Source organism: Chanodichthys erythropterus, chromosome 18 (assembly GCF_024489055.1).
Source record: "Chanodichthys erythropterus isolate Z2021 chromosome 18, ASM2448905v1, whole genome shotgun sequence".
NCBI lineage: Eukaryota > Metazoa > Chordata > Actinopteri > Cypriniformes > Xenocyprididae > Chanodichthys > Chanodichthys erythropterus.
Genome location: NC_090238.1, coordinates 31,517,001 through 31,539,653, shown reverse-complemented (window position 1 = coordinate 31,539,653; position 22,653 = coordinate 31,517,001). Strand labels below are relative to the sequence as shown.

The 22,653-nt window shown below is 36.1% G+C and overlaps 1 protein-coding gene across 1 annotated transcript in view; it reads right to left on the bottom strand.

Annotated features, from left to right (window-relative positions):
* Positions 1-22,653, bottom strand: part of adam12b (ADAM metallopeptidase domain 12b) — a 130,992-nt gene that overhangs the window by 68,749 nt on the left and 39,590 nt on the right. The window contains exons 4-6 of the mRNA XM_067367317.1: positions 9,429-9,507; positions 5,315-5,391; positions 2,488-2,674 (exon numbers count right to left, since the gene is read on the bottom strand). Coding sequence (XP_067223418.1) covers positions 2,488-2,674; positions 5,315-5,391; positions 9,429-9,507 — 343 coding nt within the window. The remainder of the gene's footprint in view (positions 1-2,487; positions 2,675-5,314; positions 5,392-9,428; positions 9,508-22,653) is intronic.

Genomic DNA, 22,653 nt, shown 5'->3' with positions numbered 1-22,653 from the left:
CCACTGTCCTTTTCACTGTAAAATGACCTAAAATAGGATCTCGGAATGATCTTCACCATTACATTTGGACTTAATCGGGACCTATTATGCCAAATTCACTTTTATAAGTGTGCGTAAACCAGCCAATAATGGTAAAAAACCCACCCACTCCTTTTTTATAATCCCCATGAATCATAAACAGCCTCTCCAAATGAGCGGTTCCAGATTTCCCCCTACTCTTACATACGCCATTTGTCTGGCTATCACCAGACCAAGCTCAATTTAAAATTGAACATTGGTCTGGGGAGTCTGCTATGTATTTTCTACTGCACAAAAGGCATGATCAACAAGCATTATTCACGCAATTGGATAGTCCTTCAACCATTCAGATCAACGATCCAGGTGACGTACTTTGCAGAGCGACAGGTTTAGTTTGTATTGGTTTGTAGCATTGATCAGCAGTTTGCAGAAGCAGCAATGGCATCGAGCGATTAACGGTGACACGACTGCAACAATGGGGTTTGAGCTGAGCTCCATTCTTTTGGCCACCAGTGGGGCTAGCTGGTAAATTAGGCTTTTACCAAAGCGGGTCGGAAGTAAGGAAAACACATCCTTCTTTTTTATGAATTGATCCAGGGCAAGTCTCTGTTCTGTTTTTAAAGAAAACTTGCCTTTGAAATCTTTTAAAACAGCATCGACAGCGGCATCAACTGGTTGCTGCGCTTCGGTGGCCGCCATGTTCAATGTAAACAAAAAGCTGCTTGCCGTCACTTCTCTATCATCATCGTGTTATACCCGCCAATAGCGAGCAAGGTGGATAAGCCAGTCTGTGATTGGTTCCCGTAAAAGTGTAACAGAAGCAGTAGAAATGATTGTATGGGTTTCCAGACTGAGCTGCCAGGCGAAATCAAATCACCGGCAGATCAGGCTGGGTTTTCGCCATGACTGGCGAAATGGAATCTGCCTTATTACCTTAGCTCCTCCCCTGAGTGAGTACACAGTCCACCATGTTTATCTCTTCCAGAGTATTTAACAGCACTCAGAAAACCATATATCAGAAGTTTAAACTGTTATGGCTTCAAAACGCACGCAGATAATTAACTTTCATGATGACGAAGAACTGCAAAATCATGCAAGTGTGGTCGCGATAGAGATGATAATCAAAACCAAACAGATTTTTGGCAGATTATCCAAGGCACAACCTGTACAGGCTCCCCCCCCCCTGGAAAGGGGGCCGGGAGCAGCAGCTTATTTGCATTTAAAGGGACTCACACCAAAACAGCGTGTTTTTGCTCATAGGGGCAAATTTGACAAGCTATAATAAATTTTCTTATTAACTTGACAGACACATTCTGGAGACACCAGACTTATATTACATCTTGTAAAAAGGGGCATAATAGGTCCCTGATAAGTTCTAAGTCTACGGAACAAGCATTTGCAAAATGTAAATTTATCTTTGTACCACATAATGTGGTACTCTGACCGCCCTGACCCGGTATCGTGATTTCAACCAAGGCACAATTTCCCATGGTGGGGGGTTCCGCCTTGGTTGAAATCACTATTCAAGGAGGTTGTGGTCCATCTCAGATGAAATAGCAACCAATTATTTAGATTTTTGGATGACTTGTGAAGGACTGACACTTTTGTCTTGTTCAGTGCCACTTTAAGTCTTCAAATGCTATTTTCTACACTCAGTCATTAAAGGCAGGGATGCAGTCACATGCTTCAAGACTTCAGTCAATGAGAAATATGATGTGCACTTCACTTTCATTCATTTAAAAGATTCATTCAAAAATACTGATTTGTTAGTAAAAAAACAAAACAAAAACACCTCGACCACCAAAAATAGCTGATGTCTGAACCAACAAGTGAAATGCCCCTTTAACCTTTATTGTCGGTATGGACTTACTGAAGTGCTAGTCAAGGTTATAAACAACCGAAAGTGTTACAGTGTAACACTTTCGGTTGTTTATAACTTTGACTAGCACTTCAGTAAGTCCATACCGACAATATCTAGAGTCTTCATCTCCTTTTGATTTGTTCTCATCCAAAGGATGATGAAAGAGTTTATAATCAGATGTGTCTGCAAACATCAATGCCTGCACCGATACAGATCCTAACCGTAATCACTTATTATATGGATATTATCAGTTTGCCATTGTGTTGAGTTATAACAGCATCTTCTAGGTGCTGCTATCCTTCCGAATCAATACAGTGATGTCTGAACATCCTATTTAGATAGCTCTGTTGTGATAAGAACATCTTCAATGTCAAGACTGTTATGTAGGGATCTTCTGTTAACCTTTGATGTCTCGCCCAGCTCTCTAATCTTGTATTAGCATGCATGGGAAGTGAGGGCAATCACAATCCCCTCATCTGCATTAGCAAAGACATCACATGCTGAATGATGCATGTTAATTCATCCTCAAGACAAAAAGTGACACTCTCTAAAAAAGCATTGTCACAATAGCTGCTACATTGACAGTTGCTGACGGATCGCATTCATACCCTCGTCCTGAATGATTGTGGCAGTCCTCCAGTGTTTGTATGGCTGACAGTCGATATGTTGTGTCCGTGTCCACAGGTTCCAGAGGGGAAGTGTAGGTGATGTCCTTCATAAATCACATGGGTGTCGTTTGCTGGCTCAAAAGCTGGCTCCACCATCAGTGTTTTATTTTCAAGTAAGATAAACCCTCTGTGGATTGAATGACGATTTGAACAATTTTAAATAAGCAAAACATACAAAAAACATGCTGGCAATCTAACAGGCAACTTATTTTGCGGTACTTGCTAAGCCAAGCATCACTATTACTATTGCTCAGACTTAGTAGTGATTTGTTTAGTGAAAAGTTGGTGCATAACCTGTGATAGAGACATGATCTAACATACTGTGGATGCTAAATGACTTGCCTGAGGTAAATGTAATGCTACGTGAGATGTTATTCTCAAGCTGTTATAGTGATGTTTTTCCACGGTTCAAATAGTGGTTGAGAGATTACACGTAAGCATATCTATGCATAGATCGTCTGTTCTTCTTCTGTGCTTTTTCTGTTGTGACGGTTAGCAAACAGTGTTGCATTACCCCACATGCCCCCTTCTGGATTGCAGTGTGGATTGCCTGTGACTGACTGTATTCTTCATCTGACTGTATGCACCAAACCGTGACGCCCCTACCTTGACAGTTCGGAAAGGAGACATGTACCGTTACACCCCTACGTTATGCGCCACCTTTCAGCACTCTTAGCAAATATAAAGGACGCTTACACCTAAGAGCATGGACGTGCAGCAAGATCCTTAAAAACAGTTCAAACATAACAAACACCTTTTATATAGACCCAGATTACAGACCTACATTTATGCAAGTCTGCACCAAGGGGAAATATTGAGGGACCAATATCATAGAGACTTAGCAGTGGGCTCATTTGACCTGGGTCAATAAGCAACCACTTAGCAATGCCCTTGTAACCAGAACACCATAGAAACAGCATGCAGTAGCAATCTCCTACTAACCAACCATAACGGCATAGCATTGTGTCGTTGGACAAGCATCACTTAGATTTCTTCAGAAAAAAAATGCAATTAATCTGAACCATTTTCTTGAGGTCAGGACACTTTATTCTCTAAGTGTGTATAACACTTAGATTAAGTAAAAGTGAGAAATAATGAAGCCTATTGAGGGCAGTTGTGGCCTAATGGTTGGAGAGTCAGACTTGTAACCTGAAGGTCACAGGTTTGAGTCTCAGTACCGGGGGGTGCATTCTCCTTACCCACAACTGAGGTGCCCTTGAGCAATCCCCCAATCGCTCCCTGGGCGCCACAGCAAAAATGGCTGCCCACTGCTCTGGGTGTGTGTGTGTGTGTTCAATACTCACTGCTGTGTGTGTGCACTTGGATGGGTAAAATGCAGAGCACAAATTCCAAGTATAGGACACCATACTTGGCTACAAATCACATGTCACGTCACTCATTAAGTGCTGAAGTAATATGAATAATATGAAATCCGACTGAGATCATATAATCTAATTCTAATATAATTACATTTTTATCAATACAATATCTAAGTAAAATTAAAAGCAGACGACCCTCCAACATCTAACAAGATCTACAGTCAATAAATCCGATTCTAATAAATTCAGTTGTTTGTCTTTGTTCCATTGGGAAATGGGTGGATATGGATTTTTATGCAGAATGACACTCGGTTGTATAAAATGTTTATTTCGCCACCCCGTTCTATAACCAATAACCCATTACTCACCAAATGTGTGAATTTACATTTGTGACAAAACTGATATCTTTAATAATATGGCCATGGGTGGAAAAAAAATACATTTTGAAAGATATCATTGAGAGATAATTGAATATGAAGGGAATATATATAAGAGCCACAGTGCTGCAGAATTAGGTTGCGAGATGAAGAGTGAGTTTTCACTTTGCAATATAATAACAAGATATAACAGATGAAAATCTAGAGCCATACTGATAGTTCAAAACAGTGCTTTCAGAAGGAATGATAATTTGAATTATATCTGATGATACCCTCCTTGCAACTTATAACCAAGCTGCTAATATGAAACCCGAAAGTACTGAGCAGAGACAATTCAACAGGATTGCAATTTGATCTACAGTACTGCATATTTCAACATTTTCAGATGTAGAAAATTTCCATCTCACACCCCCACACCAGTGAGGATAAAAAGCCACAGTCACATTTACCTCGGCCTTGATTCACAGTAACCTTCTGTGTTCAGATATGGCCTTGATATCTGCCTACCTGAAGGTCTCCAGGCTTGTAATCATGAAGATAAAGTTAAGACTTTCAGAGGAATTGTTTGGTAATTACAAGCAGGAGACCTTGGGAACTTCAGTTTGCTGCAATCAAAACACTGGGTTCATCTTTACCTATTCTGTCGTAAAAGCTGTGCATCTCTGAGAAATTTACTGTAGCCAAATGCTCCTTCTAATTACATTTAACGGCATAGCTGAAGTTTTTCATGACATATTAAATGCTTTCAGTCACTTTGTGTGCTTATCTTCAGGACAATGAAGCATGGGATGATACTAAAGCTTTTATTGATGTTTAATCTCACAGTTTTATAGTCTCTAAATGAACCTTCACATAGGAAGAGTTGTGAAGTTCACTGGAAACAATATCAAGGCAATCAATGTTTGACAACTTAGGGTTCATAATGGCTTTCCACACTGAAGCACACAAGCTTTAAACTACTTGTTTAAGGAGTTCTAACGACTTTGAAAATTAGAACTCAATAAGCTTAAAATGACTGCCTATAGTACATAATGGGATATAGGCATTATATGGTGGTGATACTGTGCTTACCTGATACCAGAGCATGTACTAAGGCTGACATCAGAATAAGCATATCCTTGGACTTCACCATGGTAATAGCAATTCATCTGCATTAAGGAAAAGGAAAATCCAGTTTAAAACATGTGTCAAGTTCTTGCTCTTTGTCTTCATGTTGGTTTCATATGGTTTTGGTAAACTTTTTATTTATTTCATGAAAAGGTTTAATGTAATGGCTAAAATATATTGTGGTGCGACAATCAAGTGAAAATGCATTTAAAATCCTTTTTTGTTTTTATTTTTAGAAATTACACTACATGGCATTTTACAATGTCAAGTCACCTTTATTTATATAGCGCTTTTTACAATGCAGATTGTGTCAAAGCAGCTTTACATTGATAACTGCTATATAATTTTGGCTGCACAGCAGCTCTTAAAGAATAGTGTCAATGCAGGCAGTTCAAAGTACTGCTGAATATCAAATGTCAAGTCAAATGTCAAGTGTCCTAAGCAAGCCAAAGGCGACAGCGGCAAGGAACCCAAACTCCATCAGGGGACATCAGGTGGCAAACAGGTGGCAAATAGGTGTTAAAATGGAGAAAAAACCTTGCGAGAAACCAGGCTTAGTCGGGGGGCCGGTTCTCCTCTGGCGAACAGTGCTTTGTTACGATTCAGGTTACTATCATAAGTCCGATAGGATCGCAACATTCAAAGTATTTATAACCTTGTATAACCTTGTCTTGTCCCTTAAAGGTCAAATTATTCATTGACCTTTACACACAGTCATGAAGGTCTGCAGGGGTCTTCTCTATGATGTAATTTCCTGCTTTATATTCTGCATCTTTCTGCATGTTGGTCTTGGCTTTTTTATCATTATGATATGGGACAATTGTATAATCCTGACATATTTTATTTTATGTCCAAAAAATATCAAATTAAATCTGAATTCAGAAATTGTGTTCAACATAGAAGTCACTCTATGTATGAACTGCATTTTCTATGCATATTAAGTAATTGAATCCATGAAACTTGAGCACTGACCCAAAAGCTAGATGTTTAACTCGAAAACTTGAAAGTGGGGTTATTTCGGAAATCAGTTAGCCATAAAATAGGATCATTGACTTACTGGATCTGAGATCCCATTTAGGTGCAAAATTATAGCTGCGTCCCAATTCAGAGGCTGCATCCTTTGAAGGATGCTGACTTTAAAGGCCACGCCTTCAAAGGCGGTCCGACTGAGAATTTTTAATTAAATGGGATGGTCTAGTCTACAGGGGATTGTTCACCTAGCAACTGTGACAGCTGCTGTTGATGAACGGCAGTAATGTTTGTACTGGTCTTTTTAGAAAGTTATATTAAACTGTATGAAAACAAAACAAGGTTCACAAACTGTCTAAATATGTTTACCATGGTTCATTTCAGTATGTAATAAAGAATATAAACTACATACAATCGCATCTTAGTAAGATATAAATCAACATTTGATACACTTTAAAGTTTTTTTTATTTGTTCATTCATATCATTAGATATTTGATTAAGCTGAAACCCAATACTTGCATTTAAAAGTGTAATTTGGCAATTGGCCCCCCCCCAAAAAAAAAAAAAAAAAAAAAAAAAGAAAAATCCTGTCACTACTGGCGCACAATGACTTCTGGGGCAGGCAAGGCCACGAAGGATCCATCTGTTGTATCCTTCATTTCACAGGAAACAAAGGATGCATTTGGAGGTAGTGGTGTCAAAACACTTAAAATGATAAGGGGAAATGCAGGTATTGTCAATTTTTTTGACGATACCAGCATTTCCCCTGTAGCATTTTAACAGATATGTCTGTGATTAGCTATAATGATCAATGCTTCAAAAACACGTTGTACATAGACAACTTTGATGCTCTTCGCCAAGAGCTTACACAGACACACACAGGAACGTTTGAAAGCAGGCGTCTATCAGCGGATATATTAGGGATCCACTGATTGATGCCTGCCCGTGTGTATCTGTGTAAGCAATTGGTGAAGAGCATCAAAGATGTCAATTTCTTTATGCTTTTGAAGCGTTGATCATTGCAGCCAATCACAGACATATCTGTTGAGCGCATGAACAAAATGGCCAACCAGAGGTGTTTTAGAATCCACCCAACATCACTCAAACTGCTAGGGGGGAATGCTGGTATCACATTTTTAAAAATACGGTACTGACGTGGTACCGAAGTTGCCACTTTTGACAAGACTGTTTGGAGGAGCCTTCGAATTGAGACAGCATTCCTCGCGCCGCTGTGGCACAATCGACCTTGGAAGGATGCAACCTCTGAATTGGGATGCAGTTAATGTTGGTCCAATGAGATCATGTACCATAGCGCCACGTAGCAAAAGTCATATTTAAGAAGCTGTCTGCCCGAAGAAAATCTGCTGCTCTATTTTATAGGGAAACTATTCTCTCCTGTTTTGGCTGGCACAAGCCCCCAAAGACCTTTCATTTGGAAATACCAATTGGTAGCCACAGGCTGGACCGGCTAACTGCCATCACTCACACAAATGTTCACACACACAAAACCATTCAAAAACACACCACTCTGTCAAAAGCAATCAACGCTTGATGGCACAAATCCTTCACATCAAAACATTCTTGTGGCTACCATTTCCACATCTTTAAGCTTTACCAGACCAAGAATAGCAGAGAATGTACCAGAAACAGCCTTAGATGGAGGATATCTAAACAGCTAGAGCTAAAAATGATGACTCACTAGCTAATGGCCCTGTTGAATAATACACTAGGCCAGCAAAGTGAAGTCTGAGACTTATATTAGTAAAAGAAGGTCATTTTTCTTTCATAATGTCCTGATTTTTTTAAGGATCACCAGAGAAAATACTAAACTGCTTTTCTCGGTGTCTGCCTCGGATGACAGTTCACATATGTAGACTGTTTTAGTGGAAAAAAGTTGATAAAATCTTAATTTTCATACAACAGTTATTCAACCCAAATCATTTTATAATCTACCTCTTTCTGATTCAAAGCATTGATTCTGACTAAAGCAGTTTCTCATTATTATTAATTTCCCCCACAATCCTTGGCTTCTATTTATTTGGATATTATTTTCCATTTAAAATATAAGATTGTCAGTCAAGTATCTTATTGCCACTCGCAGCAAAGCCTTGACAAACGCTTTTACCTATTTTTGATGAACTAATTTTTTTGGAAAAGCTTGATATTTTTTTTAGACCTCCTCAGCTTTGAAGACAAAAGATTGTTCATGGTTATTTGGACAGGCTTAAACGATTATAAATAAGAGCTAAATATGCCCAGCAGGAATAATATAGTCAAGCCTACACATGTATGATTGGGAAGAGGGGGCTGGCAACATGTTGTCAAAGCTGTCAGTTACGGTTCTTAGCACTAGTCTAATTATAAAAGTACAAAAGACCCAGCAGACAATTTAAATCAGGCCTGACAATAATGTCAAGACGCTGTTCTTGTGTCAACATCACATCACAGCAAGATTAATCAGCTTTCTGGCAAGACGGACAGTCAGAGAATGCTAGTGCACTAGCCAGTGCAGTTTAACTTTTGAAGATTTTTAAGCATTATTTCACAACAATATAGGAATAGTTCACCCAAAATGATCCTCATCCTCATGTCTTTCATAAACTTGCACAATTTTCTTCCTTCCTTGTAACCCAAAATTAATTTTATTGTTGAATGTTTAAGCTGTTTTTTCGTAAGTTAATGGCGACTATAGCTATTTAGTAAGATTTTCAGTAAAAATTAGCCTACTTTCTCAGTCTCTTCCTTTTATTTCCATTTCAGTCTGTTCCTCTCACAAAGTATGAATTCAGAAGACTTAGATAGTGCTTAAGCATTATGGACCACTTTTGTGATACTTTTTCAATACTTTATTGTCTGTGATGAACTTTCAGTGTATAGAAAAGAACAGTTTGGACTTTTGACTAAACATCTCTCTTTTTGCTCTGCACAGGAAAGAAATAATTTTCATTTTTGGGTGAACTAACCCAGAAAAGTACATGCAAATGTATTACAAGTTAGTCTGATTTCCTCTCATAGTATTTAAAATGGGCCAACAATTAAGAGCCAATGCAATATCTTCCTGGGGTGTGTGTGCCAAAAGATAAATGTGTGTGAGACTGCTTGACGTACCGTAGAGTTGTGAGTGCTGGAAACAGTTTGTCCATCTTCCCTGTAATGTGTCTCAGTATAATGGCTGGCGAACAGGCCGCTAGAAGAGAAAACACACACACAAAATGTATTCAGTATTGCATTAGCCTCTTCTTCTCCCAAAAAGCCACTATTTTTAAAGAGAATATTTATATCAAGTTTGTATTTTAGTAGCCCTTACAAAAATAAGTATACTTATAGTTAGTTTTATTTTTATAGTAAAGTATAGTTAATTTTTATTAAGTATACTTAAGTTCAAGTATATTTTTAAATAGAATTTATGTAGTAAGTATACACACTAAAAAATGCTGGGTTAAAAACAACCCAAGTTGGGTTGAAAATGGACAAACCCAGTGATTGGGTTGTTTTAACCCAACTGTTGGGTAAAATGTTTGCCCAACCTGCTGGGTAGTTTTATTTAACCCAACTATTGTTTGAAAATGACTACATGGCTGACTTAAAATGAATCTAAAATTAAATTAAATGTTTCATTTATTAAAGATATTATCAGATATTGTGGGAATTTAAGTAAGCAATGCTGTAATTTTTAAACAATAGTTGAGTTAAGTAAAACTACCCAGCAGGTTGGGCAAACATTTAACCCAACTGCTGGGTTAAAACAACCCAATCGCTGGGTTTGTGCATTTTCAACCCAACTTGGGTTGTTTTTAACCCAGTATTTTTTAGAGTGTACTAATATCAATGCACTACTTGTAAGTCTACTGTTTCAGTACTACTTCAGTACTACTACTTAGTGTAATAGTAGTAAACTTTAAGTACACTACTAGTTTACAACTTAGTTTTTTGTTTGTACTGTAACTATACTGCAAGTGAATTTATAGATATACTGATAGTTTACTAGTTAAATACTTTGTAGTACATTTTTTAGTTTATGAAAGTACACTTCGAAGTACACTCTTAGCAAACTATTAATACTAGTTTATACTTGATATATATCTTTAACTCTTTCCATTTTATTCTAGCTTCATGCATCATTTTTTATCAACACTTGAATGTGGGTAAGTTTCGTTTTAAAAAGAAATATTTTAAACAAAAAGCTGAGAAAATCACATTATGGTCAAAGACATGATCTTTGAATTATGATCAAAACACAGATGGAGTAAAGAGAGTCCATCAACACCCCCAAAGCTTCACAGTCATTAACCCTTCCTGGGTCGACATTTCATTCGGTAACGTTACGCAGTTTTGAACTTGCAGTATATGCTGTTTAATGTTTGATGATCATGTTATTTTACATTTGCGTATAAGCAGTCTTCTGTTTTTGCTTCTTTTTTAACTGTGTTTTGATCCGAAGATTCTGTACTCTTTCAGAAGATGCTCAATAGCGCCCTCTACCATATATCAGTGAAAACATGGATAGCTTGCCTACACAAAAATTTAGATACTTAGAATTAGGAACATATCTGTTTTCTTTATAAATCAATATTTTCAAACAATGTAAGTTTATAAGACAGTATGTAAAACTATACGAAAAAAGTATTTAATAGGCTACTCTATTAATAGGCCAAGTATACTTAATTATACCTTTAAGCATGTCTCGATCAAAACATTGAGTGTAGGCCAAATACTTTGACTTTTCTGTCAGTATAAGTCAAGACTCAAGTATACGCTACTTGAGTGTAATTTTAAGTACCACAACAAATTCCTTGTGTGTTTGTGCTCACTTGGCGAATAAAGCTCATTCTGATTCTGAAGTATATTTCTGAGAAGTACAAAAAAGTAGACTGAAAGTATACTTTCTTATTTTTATTTTTATAGAAGTATAATAATACCATACTTCAGTAAACTTATTTTTTTTTGTAAAGGAGTAAATTAAATGAAATTCTGAAACATGATATCAAAAAGCCATTTTAGACATTTTAAAGCACTGTTACATTTCACTACCACATCCTAACCAAATTCATCTTGTTTAACGCCCCAAATTTGCAGAGCAGATTATGGAAGTGTGTCAGACAGTAAGGGAAGAGTAAACTTGCTTTTTGGAGATGCACAAAAAAGTGGGGCACCGTATGTGTTGTGATTACTGGAAATGATCAACAGACCCACCAGATCAAATGATGACCCACCTAAACATATGGCCAAAAATACAATAGGATCCAAAATTCTACTTTAGGATCCAAAATTCTATATTTAGATAGGGTTAGGAGATAGAACCGTTTGTACAGTATAAAAATCATTATGTCTATGGAAAGTCCCCATAAAACATGGAACCCAGTATGTGCGTGTCAAACTCAACTCAGACATTGTTGAAAGAGACTAGAGTGATATGTGACATGATGCTGACATGATGAAATCCAAATGTAATCACCTCAACAACATAAGCAGAAGCTCTTAAAGGGCCAGTATATATATATGTGTGTGTCTGTGTGTGCATGCAGGTTTTTGTGATTTATGAGGAAATTTTTTAAAATTGCTTTAAAAACACTAAACAATGTTTTATTAAAAATGCAGGTTTAGGTTTAGGGGTAGGGGTAGCGTAGGGGGATAGAATATACAGTTTGTACAGTATAAAAACCATTATGTCTATGGAATGTCCTCACTAAGATAGCAAAACAAACCTGTGTGTGTGTCTGCAGTGTTACATGTCCTGAAATCTTTTTAAAGTGGTTTGTTCTAAATGTAAGCTAACTTTAAATAAGCTATCCTACTTTAAATTATATACAAAAATTGAGCAGCAGCATAGACAAAAAACAACAAAACAACAACAACAACAAAAAAACATTATTTGTAGCCCAATTTATTTTAAGCCCAATTTAAGTGTTTTCAGCATGTTTTACTTTTTAAAAATCAAGTTAATAACAATTCAGCTGACTAAAACCTAAAAAACCAAAATAATTGGGTATTGTTTTTCATTTAAAGCACTGTTTCTAACTCTGAGGAAATGTTACAGAAGCATATTATTATTATTATTACACACACACACACACACACACACACACACACACACACACACACACACACACACACACACACACACACACACACACACACACACACACACACACACACACACACACACACACACACACACACACACACACATGTTTGTTTTTGTGAATTGTGGGGACTTTCCATAGACTTCAATGCATTTTACACTGAACAAACTGTACATTCTATCCCCCTACCCTGCCCCTACCCCTAAACCTAACCCTCACAGGAAACTGTGCAAACTTTTACTTTTTCACAAAAACTCATTCTATATGATTTATAAACCCATTTACATTGTGGGGACCGCTGGCTGGTCCCCACGATGTAGGTGAACTCAGGTTTATATTACATCATGGGGACATTTGGTCCTCACAATGTAATATAAACAAAAGCACACACACACACACACACACACACACACACACACACACACACACACACACACACACACACACCTTGATAGACCTCGAACTCCTCATATTTCTCCTTTGGGGTTATGTACAGCATAATTATACCCTTGTATACATACACATTCGTCAAATGAACATCAGGATATGAAAATAGATCCATTGTTTGTATTCTCAGGGCAAAACATGATTTTGGATTCGTCTCATGAACCTGCCTGGTTTAGACCTTGGGCTAACGTATTAGTAAAACACACCAGCTCAGCTCCCTCAAGTACTGCCTCCATGGTCGCTGTGAGAGCCATTTTTGGTTTAATGTCATTAGGCCATCCTTCAGTAATGACAGCACTCCAGTCCAATTCCCATTCTCCTCGATTTGATCCACATGCCAGTGGAGGAATAGTTCGTTGTTTTGGAAGGAACTTCAAAGCCTCTAGTCGAAAGGCTTTGATGTTCTCAGGGATGAACTGGTGTGACAGCCATCCGAATCCGAATCCCAAACGTGGCGTGACTCCCTCAGTGCTACAGAGCGATGAGCAAGGGAATGTGGGAGTTCGTCCACAGGGAAGTGTGAATCATAAAAGGATCGCTGAACATGGTGTAATATGCCAATTAGGGTGGTTACAAAAGAAAAAGTCCACTAAGGGCTCGAGTATGAAACCGGCCTTGAGCGATCTACACCATGTTCGGAAGTTGTAGGCCTTGTAAAAGGCCAACGAAAACTAAAAAAATGTACATGAAAAGAGATGTTGTACATGCAGAATTCCACATCGAATCTCGTTTACGCCTCAGAGAAATAGTCAAAGGTAATTGTGAGATGAGGTTTAAAAAAGGGCTGCACAATTTGGGCTATAGCTCTACACTATAAATAATCATTTTCATGATTTGTTATCACAACATTTTTTTCTTTTGTCAAATCAACTTCAAAAATTAATGTGGTTCAGATGATTTAATATTTTGAGTTTCTGTTGATTAAACCATTCGCCTTCATTGTATTAACTCAAATTTTTAATTTCAGTGAACTCACAATTTTAAGGCAACCAGGTAACTTACTTTTTTAAGTCAAACCGACAACTACAGTGTAGTTTAAAATAAAAACACTCTAAAAACTAATTCAGGGGACCTTGAGTCATTTCTTAAATATATATACACAAATTATGCTTATTGATTCGATATACTATCATGACTTGTCATAGTTTAACATTTTCATTTAATCAAAAATGTATTTAAATTTTAAGTTATGTTAATGTAAAATACAATCTGATGACGTGTAAACGTGTTTCATTGTTTTGAGTTGTATGAACACTTCTTTTCATTTAGATGAACTTAAGTTAAGTGAAACTGGGCTGTGATTTATATTTCCCATCATGCTTTGCCCATGGCACTTGAAAGGGAGAGTAAATGCTAAAATTAAGTGTTATATAATGTTTTTTGCACAAGATTAATGGTAAGGGAGATTTAGCAGTTATTAGTGTTTTGTTATGCTAATTTAGAAGAGTTTCTGTTAATGTGGGTTTTTGGAGAGTTACCATCATGGTGACAAGCAGTGCTTGGTAAGTTCATGTTACTTAGAAAATGTGTTTTATTGTGTCCAAAAAGCGTCTTCACCTTACTTAAAACATTATGTTGGATCAACTTAAATAGTTGCATTCATGTTGACAATTATTAAGTTCATGTTACTTAGAAATGTGTTTTTATTGTGGCAAAAAAAGTCTTCACCTTACTTAAAACATTATGTTGGATCAACTCAAAATATTGCTTTGAATTAATGTAATTCTCCCAATTGGCTTAAGTTAAAAATTCTAGTGGAAAACGTTAACATATTTTTTTTTTTTTGTTGTTGAACCAATGCTTTATTTTTTAGAGTGAAATACGGTCACACTGTAAGAAATAAGCCTTCACTTGACTTTTCTGTATTCTATTTTATCATTAATAGTGTTTACTTTTTTTGATACACATTTTTTGTACATTTTGTACATCACAATTACAAGAAACAAAGTTGCAATTGTGATATATAAAGTCACTTTGAGAGATATAGTCACATTGTAAGAGTAACACTACAAAATAAAGTTGCAATTGTGATATAAAGTTGCTTTGTGAGATATTAAGTAAAATTTGAAGATATAAAGTTGCAATTCCCAAAAGCAAAGTTGCAATTGCAATAAAGTCGCTTTGTGAGATATAAAGTAATACTGGAAGATATAAAGTGAATTACCTTTTTTTTTTTTTTTTTTTTTTTTTTTTTTACACTGTAGCATAAACAGGCTTCCATAATTAACTTCATGCACCACACTTCTGTTTAAGTTGTCCGTTTTGCCTGAAGACATTCATGTTGTAATGCATTCGGAGTGTGGCGAGTTAATAAGCAATATAAAAACATACGGGATAGCTCCTTGCCATTAACTTTTACAGTTACTATTTTAATATTTGATGTTGTGAACCATTTTGATGTCTTAAAGTAGGTAATGGCTGTCGTCCCATTAACTCTGACTACAAGCTTCCTCAGTAAGCACAGGCACAGTGACCCACAAAAGGGTCTTTGATGGAGGGCAATATGAACTTTCTTACAGACGGCATTGTAAGCACTTCAGTACTTATAAAGACATCCACTAACAAACCTGCAGACAAGTGCAACTTCTAAAAAGGCCAGAAAGCTATGCGTGTGCGCGTCTGTGAAGTCAATCTTGATTTAGTGTCTTGAGATATGAAACACTGAGCTTCTCTAATCCTCTACTCAATCTCCTTGAAATCCCGGCCCAGAACATACAGAGGATGGGTGAAGAGGTGAAACACACTCGGAGGAATAGAAAAAAGACTTACAGTACTTGCTCCACTAAGTTAAATGATGTTGTAGCTTACAGTTTATATATATATACACACATTTATACCATTTAAACGTGTGGGACCCGCAGTTTATTTAGTTTTTTTAATTAATATCATTCAGCAAGGATGCATTAAGAAATATTTTAAATAAATGCTGAAATTTCTATACATCAAATAAATCCTAATAAAATGTATCGCAGCTTCCACAAAAATATTATGCAGCACAACTGTTTTTAACATTGATAATAATAAATGCTTTGTGAACACCAAATCTGTATATCAGAATGATTTCTGAAGGATCATGTGACACTAAAGTAATGATGCTGAAAATTCAGCTTTAACATCACAGGAATAAGTTACATTTTAAAGTGTATAATAGTTATTTTAAATTGTAATATTTCGTAATACTACTGTATTTTTGATCAAATAAACAGCCTTGATGAGCACAAGAGGCTTTTTTCAAAACATTTTTTCACACTATACATACTATTGTATTACCTTGGGAGTAAAGGTAAAAATGACATCTTTCTCTCTTCTGACTGCTGTTATTAAATGCTCTTCTCTATTTTTTTCCTCTTTTTGAAAGTTGTGAAAACACTATTGTGGAGTTTTTCTTTTGCTATCTGAGCAAATGGAAACACAAAAAAATATATTTATTGTATTCTCTCATTCACCGCTATAGAATTTTAGCCAACTATGACGACTTCCGCTTCGGAAAAACCCGGAAATGCGAAAAGGGTCTATCACGGTTATCCGGGTTACTCATCCGGGTAACTGAAGTCTGCAGCACTAAATGCTTGCTAGGAACGTTTTTTCTTTGTCGAAGTTTTGCTTTTGGTGAGCTAATAAAATATTAAAATTCAGTCAAATCAATATTTATGTACAGTTATTTAATTATCCATACCAATAAATACCAATACGTACGTATCACTGCAGTTTCCAAAAGTAATGAACCCTAGAGGCATTAAAACAGAAAGCACTTTAAAGGTGCCCTAGAACCAGTTTTTAAAAGATATTATATAAGTCTAAGGTGTCCCCTGAATGTGTCTGTGAAGTTTCAGCTCAAAATACCCCATAGATTTTTTTTTTATTAATTTTTTTAACTGCCTATTTTGGGGCATCATTAACTATACACTGATTTTGGCAGCGCGCCGCCCCTTTAAATCACACGCTCCCTGCCCCCCTGAGCTGTCGACTATAATACAGTGCATAAACAAAGTTCACACAGCTAATATAACCCTCAAATGGATCTTTACAAGATGTTTGTCATGTATGCTGCATGCATGCATCGGATCATGTGAGTATAGTATTTATTTGGGTGTTTATATTTGATTCTGAATGAGTTTGATAGTGCTCCGTGGCTAACGGGCTAAAGTATAACATTACACACTGTTGGAGAGATTTATAAAGAATGAAGTTGTGTTTATGAATTATACAGACTGCAAGTGTTTAAAAATGAAAATAGCGACGGCTCTTGTCTCCGTGAATACAGTATTAAATGATGGTAACTTTAACCACATTTAACAGTACATTGGCAACATGCTAATGAAACATTTATAAAGACAATTTACAAATATCACTAAAAATATCATGTAATCATGGATCATGTCAGTTATTATTGCTCCATCTGCCATTTTTTGCTATTGTTCTTGCTTGCTTACCTAGTCTGTTGATTCAGCTGTGCACAGATCCAGACGTTAATACTGGCCACCCTTGTGTAATGCCTTGAACATGAGCTGGCATATGCAAGTATTGGGGGCGTACATATTAATGGTGTTATGTTGAGATTCGCCTGTTTTTCGGAGGTCTTTTAAACAAATGAGATTTATTAAAGGAGGAGGAAACAATGGAGTTTGAGACTCACTGTATGTCATTTCCATGTACTGAACTCTTGTTATTCAAGTATGCCAAGGTAAATTCAATTTTTGATTCTACGGCACCTTTAAATCATTTTCATACACAGTTATGATTACTGTGTCAGGTATGGATTAATAAAGACTTGTTTTTTGTCTCCTTGCACAATATTATCAAAACGCTTATACCAAAGTGCATGATTTGTAAACAAATTCATTTTGGACTTTGCATCGCTTAACCAGCTCCATATGTTTCGCTTTTCTGACAAAAAGAGTTTGCTCGGTACTTAGGATGTGTAAAAAACAACAAAAAGCTGAGAAAATCATGTTTTGGGTACGAATCGAATCCCGTGAAAGACGAGTCATAGTAAAAGAGAGATCAAAGATGAGAGATCAAAAACAAGCTAAAATGGCATGATTACAAATGCTTTGTATGGAGCTACGCATTTTTGTTTTGCAAAAATGTCCTCACAGGTACATTTTTCTAATAAGACTGGGCTCTAATTATGTCATCCAGTATCATGGACTCGCACTCTTTTTCATACAAACGCAGCTGCTGCCATTTTGTACACTATAATGGATTATAAGATAACAAACAGGTACGATTTTAAAACAGCATCATCTCAGATCAATATCTCTTATCCCCATAATTAATTATGTGTGATTCTGGAGAAATGCTGTTTAAGAAGTGGTGTGACTGTACCATATCTTTTAAATGTCCATCTAGTTTGAACTTGCCACGCTAGCAACTGCTCTCTCTGCGAAAGCTTTGCGTCGGGGTCCTGATCACCCTGTCGGGGTTTATTCTGAGATAACCGACTGGATGTACATTATCCCTTACATATATCACATTCTGCCACAGATTTATAACGGGTACAATTACTGCACTGACCAACTCTTGCATACACAGCATGTTTATTTATTTCCTCAGAGTTTAGATACATCAAACACTCATTATAAGACCACCTCAGGAGGCTTTGTTTTAGAAGCTAATTCATTCTGAGGAAAGTAAATAAATGAAGAGTAATACAAAATGCGTCCATGTATAATTAGTCTGCATATACAACATTGCCCATTATGACAGAAATCAATAACCATCGATCCCTGAAATTTCACAGCCTGCTGACTTCCATTATATGTAGATAACAATTTAATTACAGGGTTGTTCGCAGACTCAGGTTAATAGTGATAAATGCACTTGTTCATTAGACACTGTAAAGAAAGATTAATCACTCCATCTTCCTTTTCTCACCAGGTTACAGTGACCCTTGATAAAGAAAAGACCACAGGCTTTTTTGTGACAGCAGAACAGTGACAAAAGATGGATTTAAAATATTTTGCCACAATCTGTGCCATGTAAATAGCACAATAGTTGCATGTATACTGAAAACCAAGGATGATGCATGGCACAGAATGATTATAAGACTTTTTAATAAACAGCAACCAGAAAGCTTTACACACAGGAACGTAACTTTAACACAAGACACTGAACTGAGAAAGACTGAATGCACACAGAGGATGATGATTAACAGAACAGATAACAGGTGTGGACTAATTAGAAAGCATGAAAACAAATGAATGACTAGAACTCTGAGGGTATGTTTACATGAAAACGATGTACTAATTAAAAACAGAAATGCTTTTCCTTTGCTTTTTCACATACAGATGAGAACGTTATCAAAACGATCCCTGTTCACGAGGATCTGCAAAAACTACTAAAAACGCTGCATTATTCATGCCAGGCCAGTAGTTGGTGATGCCACTTTGTAAAGAAACACTACATGCCTGAACTGAACATCTAATAGGCCTACGCATGCGCATGCCATCAACGTTTTCATAAATTCATGTTTTTGTTGTTTACATGGAGATGATAAGGGTATAATTTAAAAAAAAAATTCACTTTTTGAAACCCGATTTCAAAAGCTTGCATTTTCAGGCCACCAAAACGACGTTCCTTTATAAATGAATGGCCATAACACATAAAAAGTTTTCCATTTTTAGTTGAAAACGTGTCGCGTAAACGACCTCTCAGACTAGGAACAAAACAAGACAGTGTAACAGAACACAACTGTGACATGTAATACTATTTTGATCTTACTAATCACATTACATTTTATATACAAATTGCCATGGAATATCCCCGTGGTACAAAAATACAATGGCACATATTCAAAAAAACAAAGAAATTGTCCAAAATTCACATTATTTTTGGTCCGTTTTTTTATTAGTGAAGCTCAGACCTCATACTCTTTAACCCATCTATTCTATTTGGCTGTTAATTGACTCCATATCGGACTAATATGGTTTTAACAGCCAGGAGGAAAAATCAGCTCTGAAACATTTAAGGCGAAGCGTGAAGTCTCGCTGGAGGAGAAAGTGCAAGAGGTCTTGAACATCATTTGGCCCCTTTAATTAGATAGTTCATTGCTCTACTGGAAATTAAAAGTGCCCATTACGACGCTTTCTGACACTAACAGGCTCTAAAATGAACACATAAGTGACAACTGCAGCAGAGACTGAAATAGTGTGAATGAAGACATTTTTTAAAGCACTATTTTTGACTCGATGTGGCATTTTGAAGAAAAAAAAAAAACATGACGCATGTGGTGTAAGATGCTGAAAAAGTAGCAAGACCTAGTTTTCTATTGCTTTTTCTCTCCATCTCACCATTTGAGGTGGTAATCTTATTTATTTTCTTGTTTAGTTTCTCTCTCTCTCTCTCTCTCTCTCTCTCTCTCTCTCTCTCTCTCTCTCTCTCTCTCTCTCTCTCTCTCTCTCTCTCTCCCATTGGATTGAAACATGTTACCAAAGCAGACACCAACACTGAAGAAACTAAACCATCTCTCTCTCCCTCTCCCTCTAACACACACACACAAAAGGCTGGTCTGAAGGTCTAATTGTATTTCCATACATTGCTGTGTCTCCAATTGATTTAACTTTCCACACAGATTCACAACCTTAGATTCACATAATGGGATGAGATGGGGGATGGTTGAGGATGAAGGACAAGATGAAATCCTCCAGGCTAAAGAGATATTTTTCTATATTCTCACTGTATGGGTGCAGTAAGAAATGTCTGCAAGAGTCAAGGCTATATGTCCTTAAACACCAGCTTATATTTAACACAAACACACACAAATGTAACAAAAGGACATGATGTATATGACTTTTTAAAGTTACTGTTAAAGCATGCAAGTAATTAAACCCTTGTTTATATGTTTATATGTTTAATGTTACTTTTAAACAGCATTAACACATTTATTCAATTCGACAATATAACAGTTACAGTACACTTTTATGGGTAATTTATTTATAAATCAAACCTAGACAGGACATTTAACAAAAGTAAAGTCATTTGTCAGTAAGGTATTATGTTCAATACCTAAAACAAGCCCAATGTACCATCATCATCATCTTTATCAAACATCCCTACACTGCAAAAAAATAAAAATAAAAATCACTTTCTTAATCAGTATTTCTGTCTTGTTTTCCAGTAAAAAGAAATCTAAACAGGCTTTTCAAAGAATGTTTTTTTTTTTGTCTTTTTTGTTTTAAGCACAAATATAATCAAATTTAATTATGCTTATGCACAAAACAAGGAAAAATGTCAATGGGATGACTTAATTAAAGATATAGTCTCTAAACAATCATATCTTGCTGTATTTGTAATGCCATAAAACACAGCAAAAAGTACTAATTAAGAACTTTTTTAATTTGTATTTTCTCTTTCTCACTCCTTTTGTGAACAATGAACTCAGTGGCGTCTGTCATCTGTGTAACTCTGTATGTGTAAAGATCTCAGGAAAGGCCAGCTCCTTTGGTCTGTTTTCAGGCTCTAGGGTGTTTCAACATGTGAGTGAAGATCCGTCTTTGTATTTGTTTGTGTGTGTGTCTGTGGAGAATGAATTAAAAAATAAACCAGTATGGTGCAGTTGTCCCGAAAGAACACACCATCCTGTCATCCATGAAGCATGAGTGTATGTCTTTGTTCATACAACATACTGCAAATTTGGTTTTCAAATCCAATGAAAGTTAGTGTTAACTTTCATTTTGCATGTGACTTTCATTTTGCAACAGTTGCTATATGATGCCAAAAGAATCAATAATGCTGATGATGTAAAAAAAAAAAAAAAAAAAAAAAAAAAACTCAATCCGCAACAACAGTATTTCTGTTAAATCTACCCCACCATTGATGGAATTTTCTATCATTTATCACACAGTGCTTCCCGCCATTGACAGAATTTTCCTATAATCCATATTTTCACTGTTGTATGGTAGGGTTCGCTATTACACAATACACATCTTATGAAAGACTACAGAATCTCTGGATAAAAACAGGAAAAAAGAAGCAGAAACAAGCGATAAAAGCATTTCTTATGCACATTGTAGTCTTTGACAAAAACATGATTTTCTCAGCTTTTTGTTTTGTTTTTTTAATGAAAATTACATTCAAGTGTTGATAAAATGAGAATTATACAGTATATATATATATATATATATATATATATATATATATATATATATATATATATATATATATATATATATATATATATATATATATATATATATATATATATATATATATATATATATATTTACTTTTTTTATGCTAGCGGTGGCTGGTAGCTTCATTAAAAAATGATGGTGGGGAAAAAGTTAATATCTTATAGTCAAGCAATACTATCTCACAAGCAAGTGTGACACCTACAGTTTTCAATAAACAAAAATTTAAAACTCAGTAACTTACATTTAAACACACAATTTCCAATTACTTCACCTGTTTCTCCTCCATCAACTAAAATATTTCCAAACAAAACTAAAGTAAAAAACGTTGTGCCTCTGAGCAACACACAAGAGACTAGAGGTGTTCCGTTTTTAAATGAATGATTCAATGACTCACTTGTTTCACTCTGAATCAGTGTTTTGAATAAATCTGTTCAGTGGATTCAATGGCTCACTTGTTTCGTTATTGAATGAATCATGGCCCCATTTTAACGATCTAAACGCAAAGTGTAAAGCGCACGGCGCAGGTGCACTCAGGGCGTGTCCAAATCCACTTTTGCTATTTTAACAACAGAAAAACGGTCCGTGCGCCGGGACGCATTTTTGAAATGGGTTGTCCCTATACTCTCTTAATGAGTAATGGGCGTAACGTTCAATAAACCAATCAGAGTG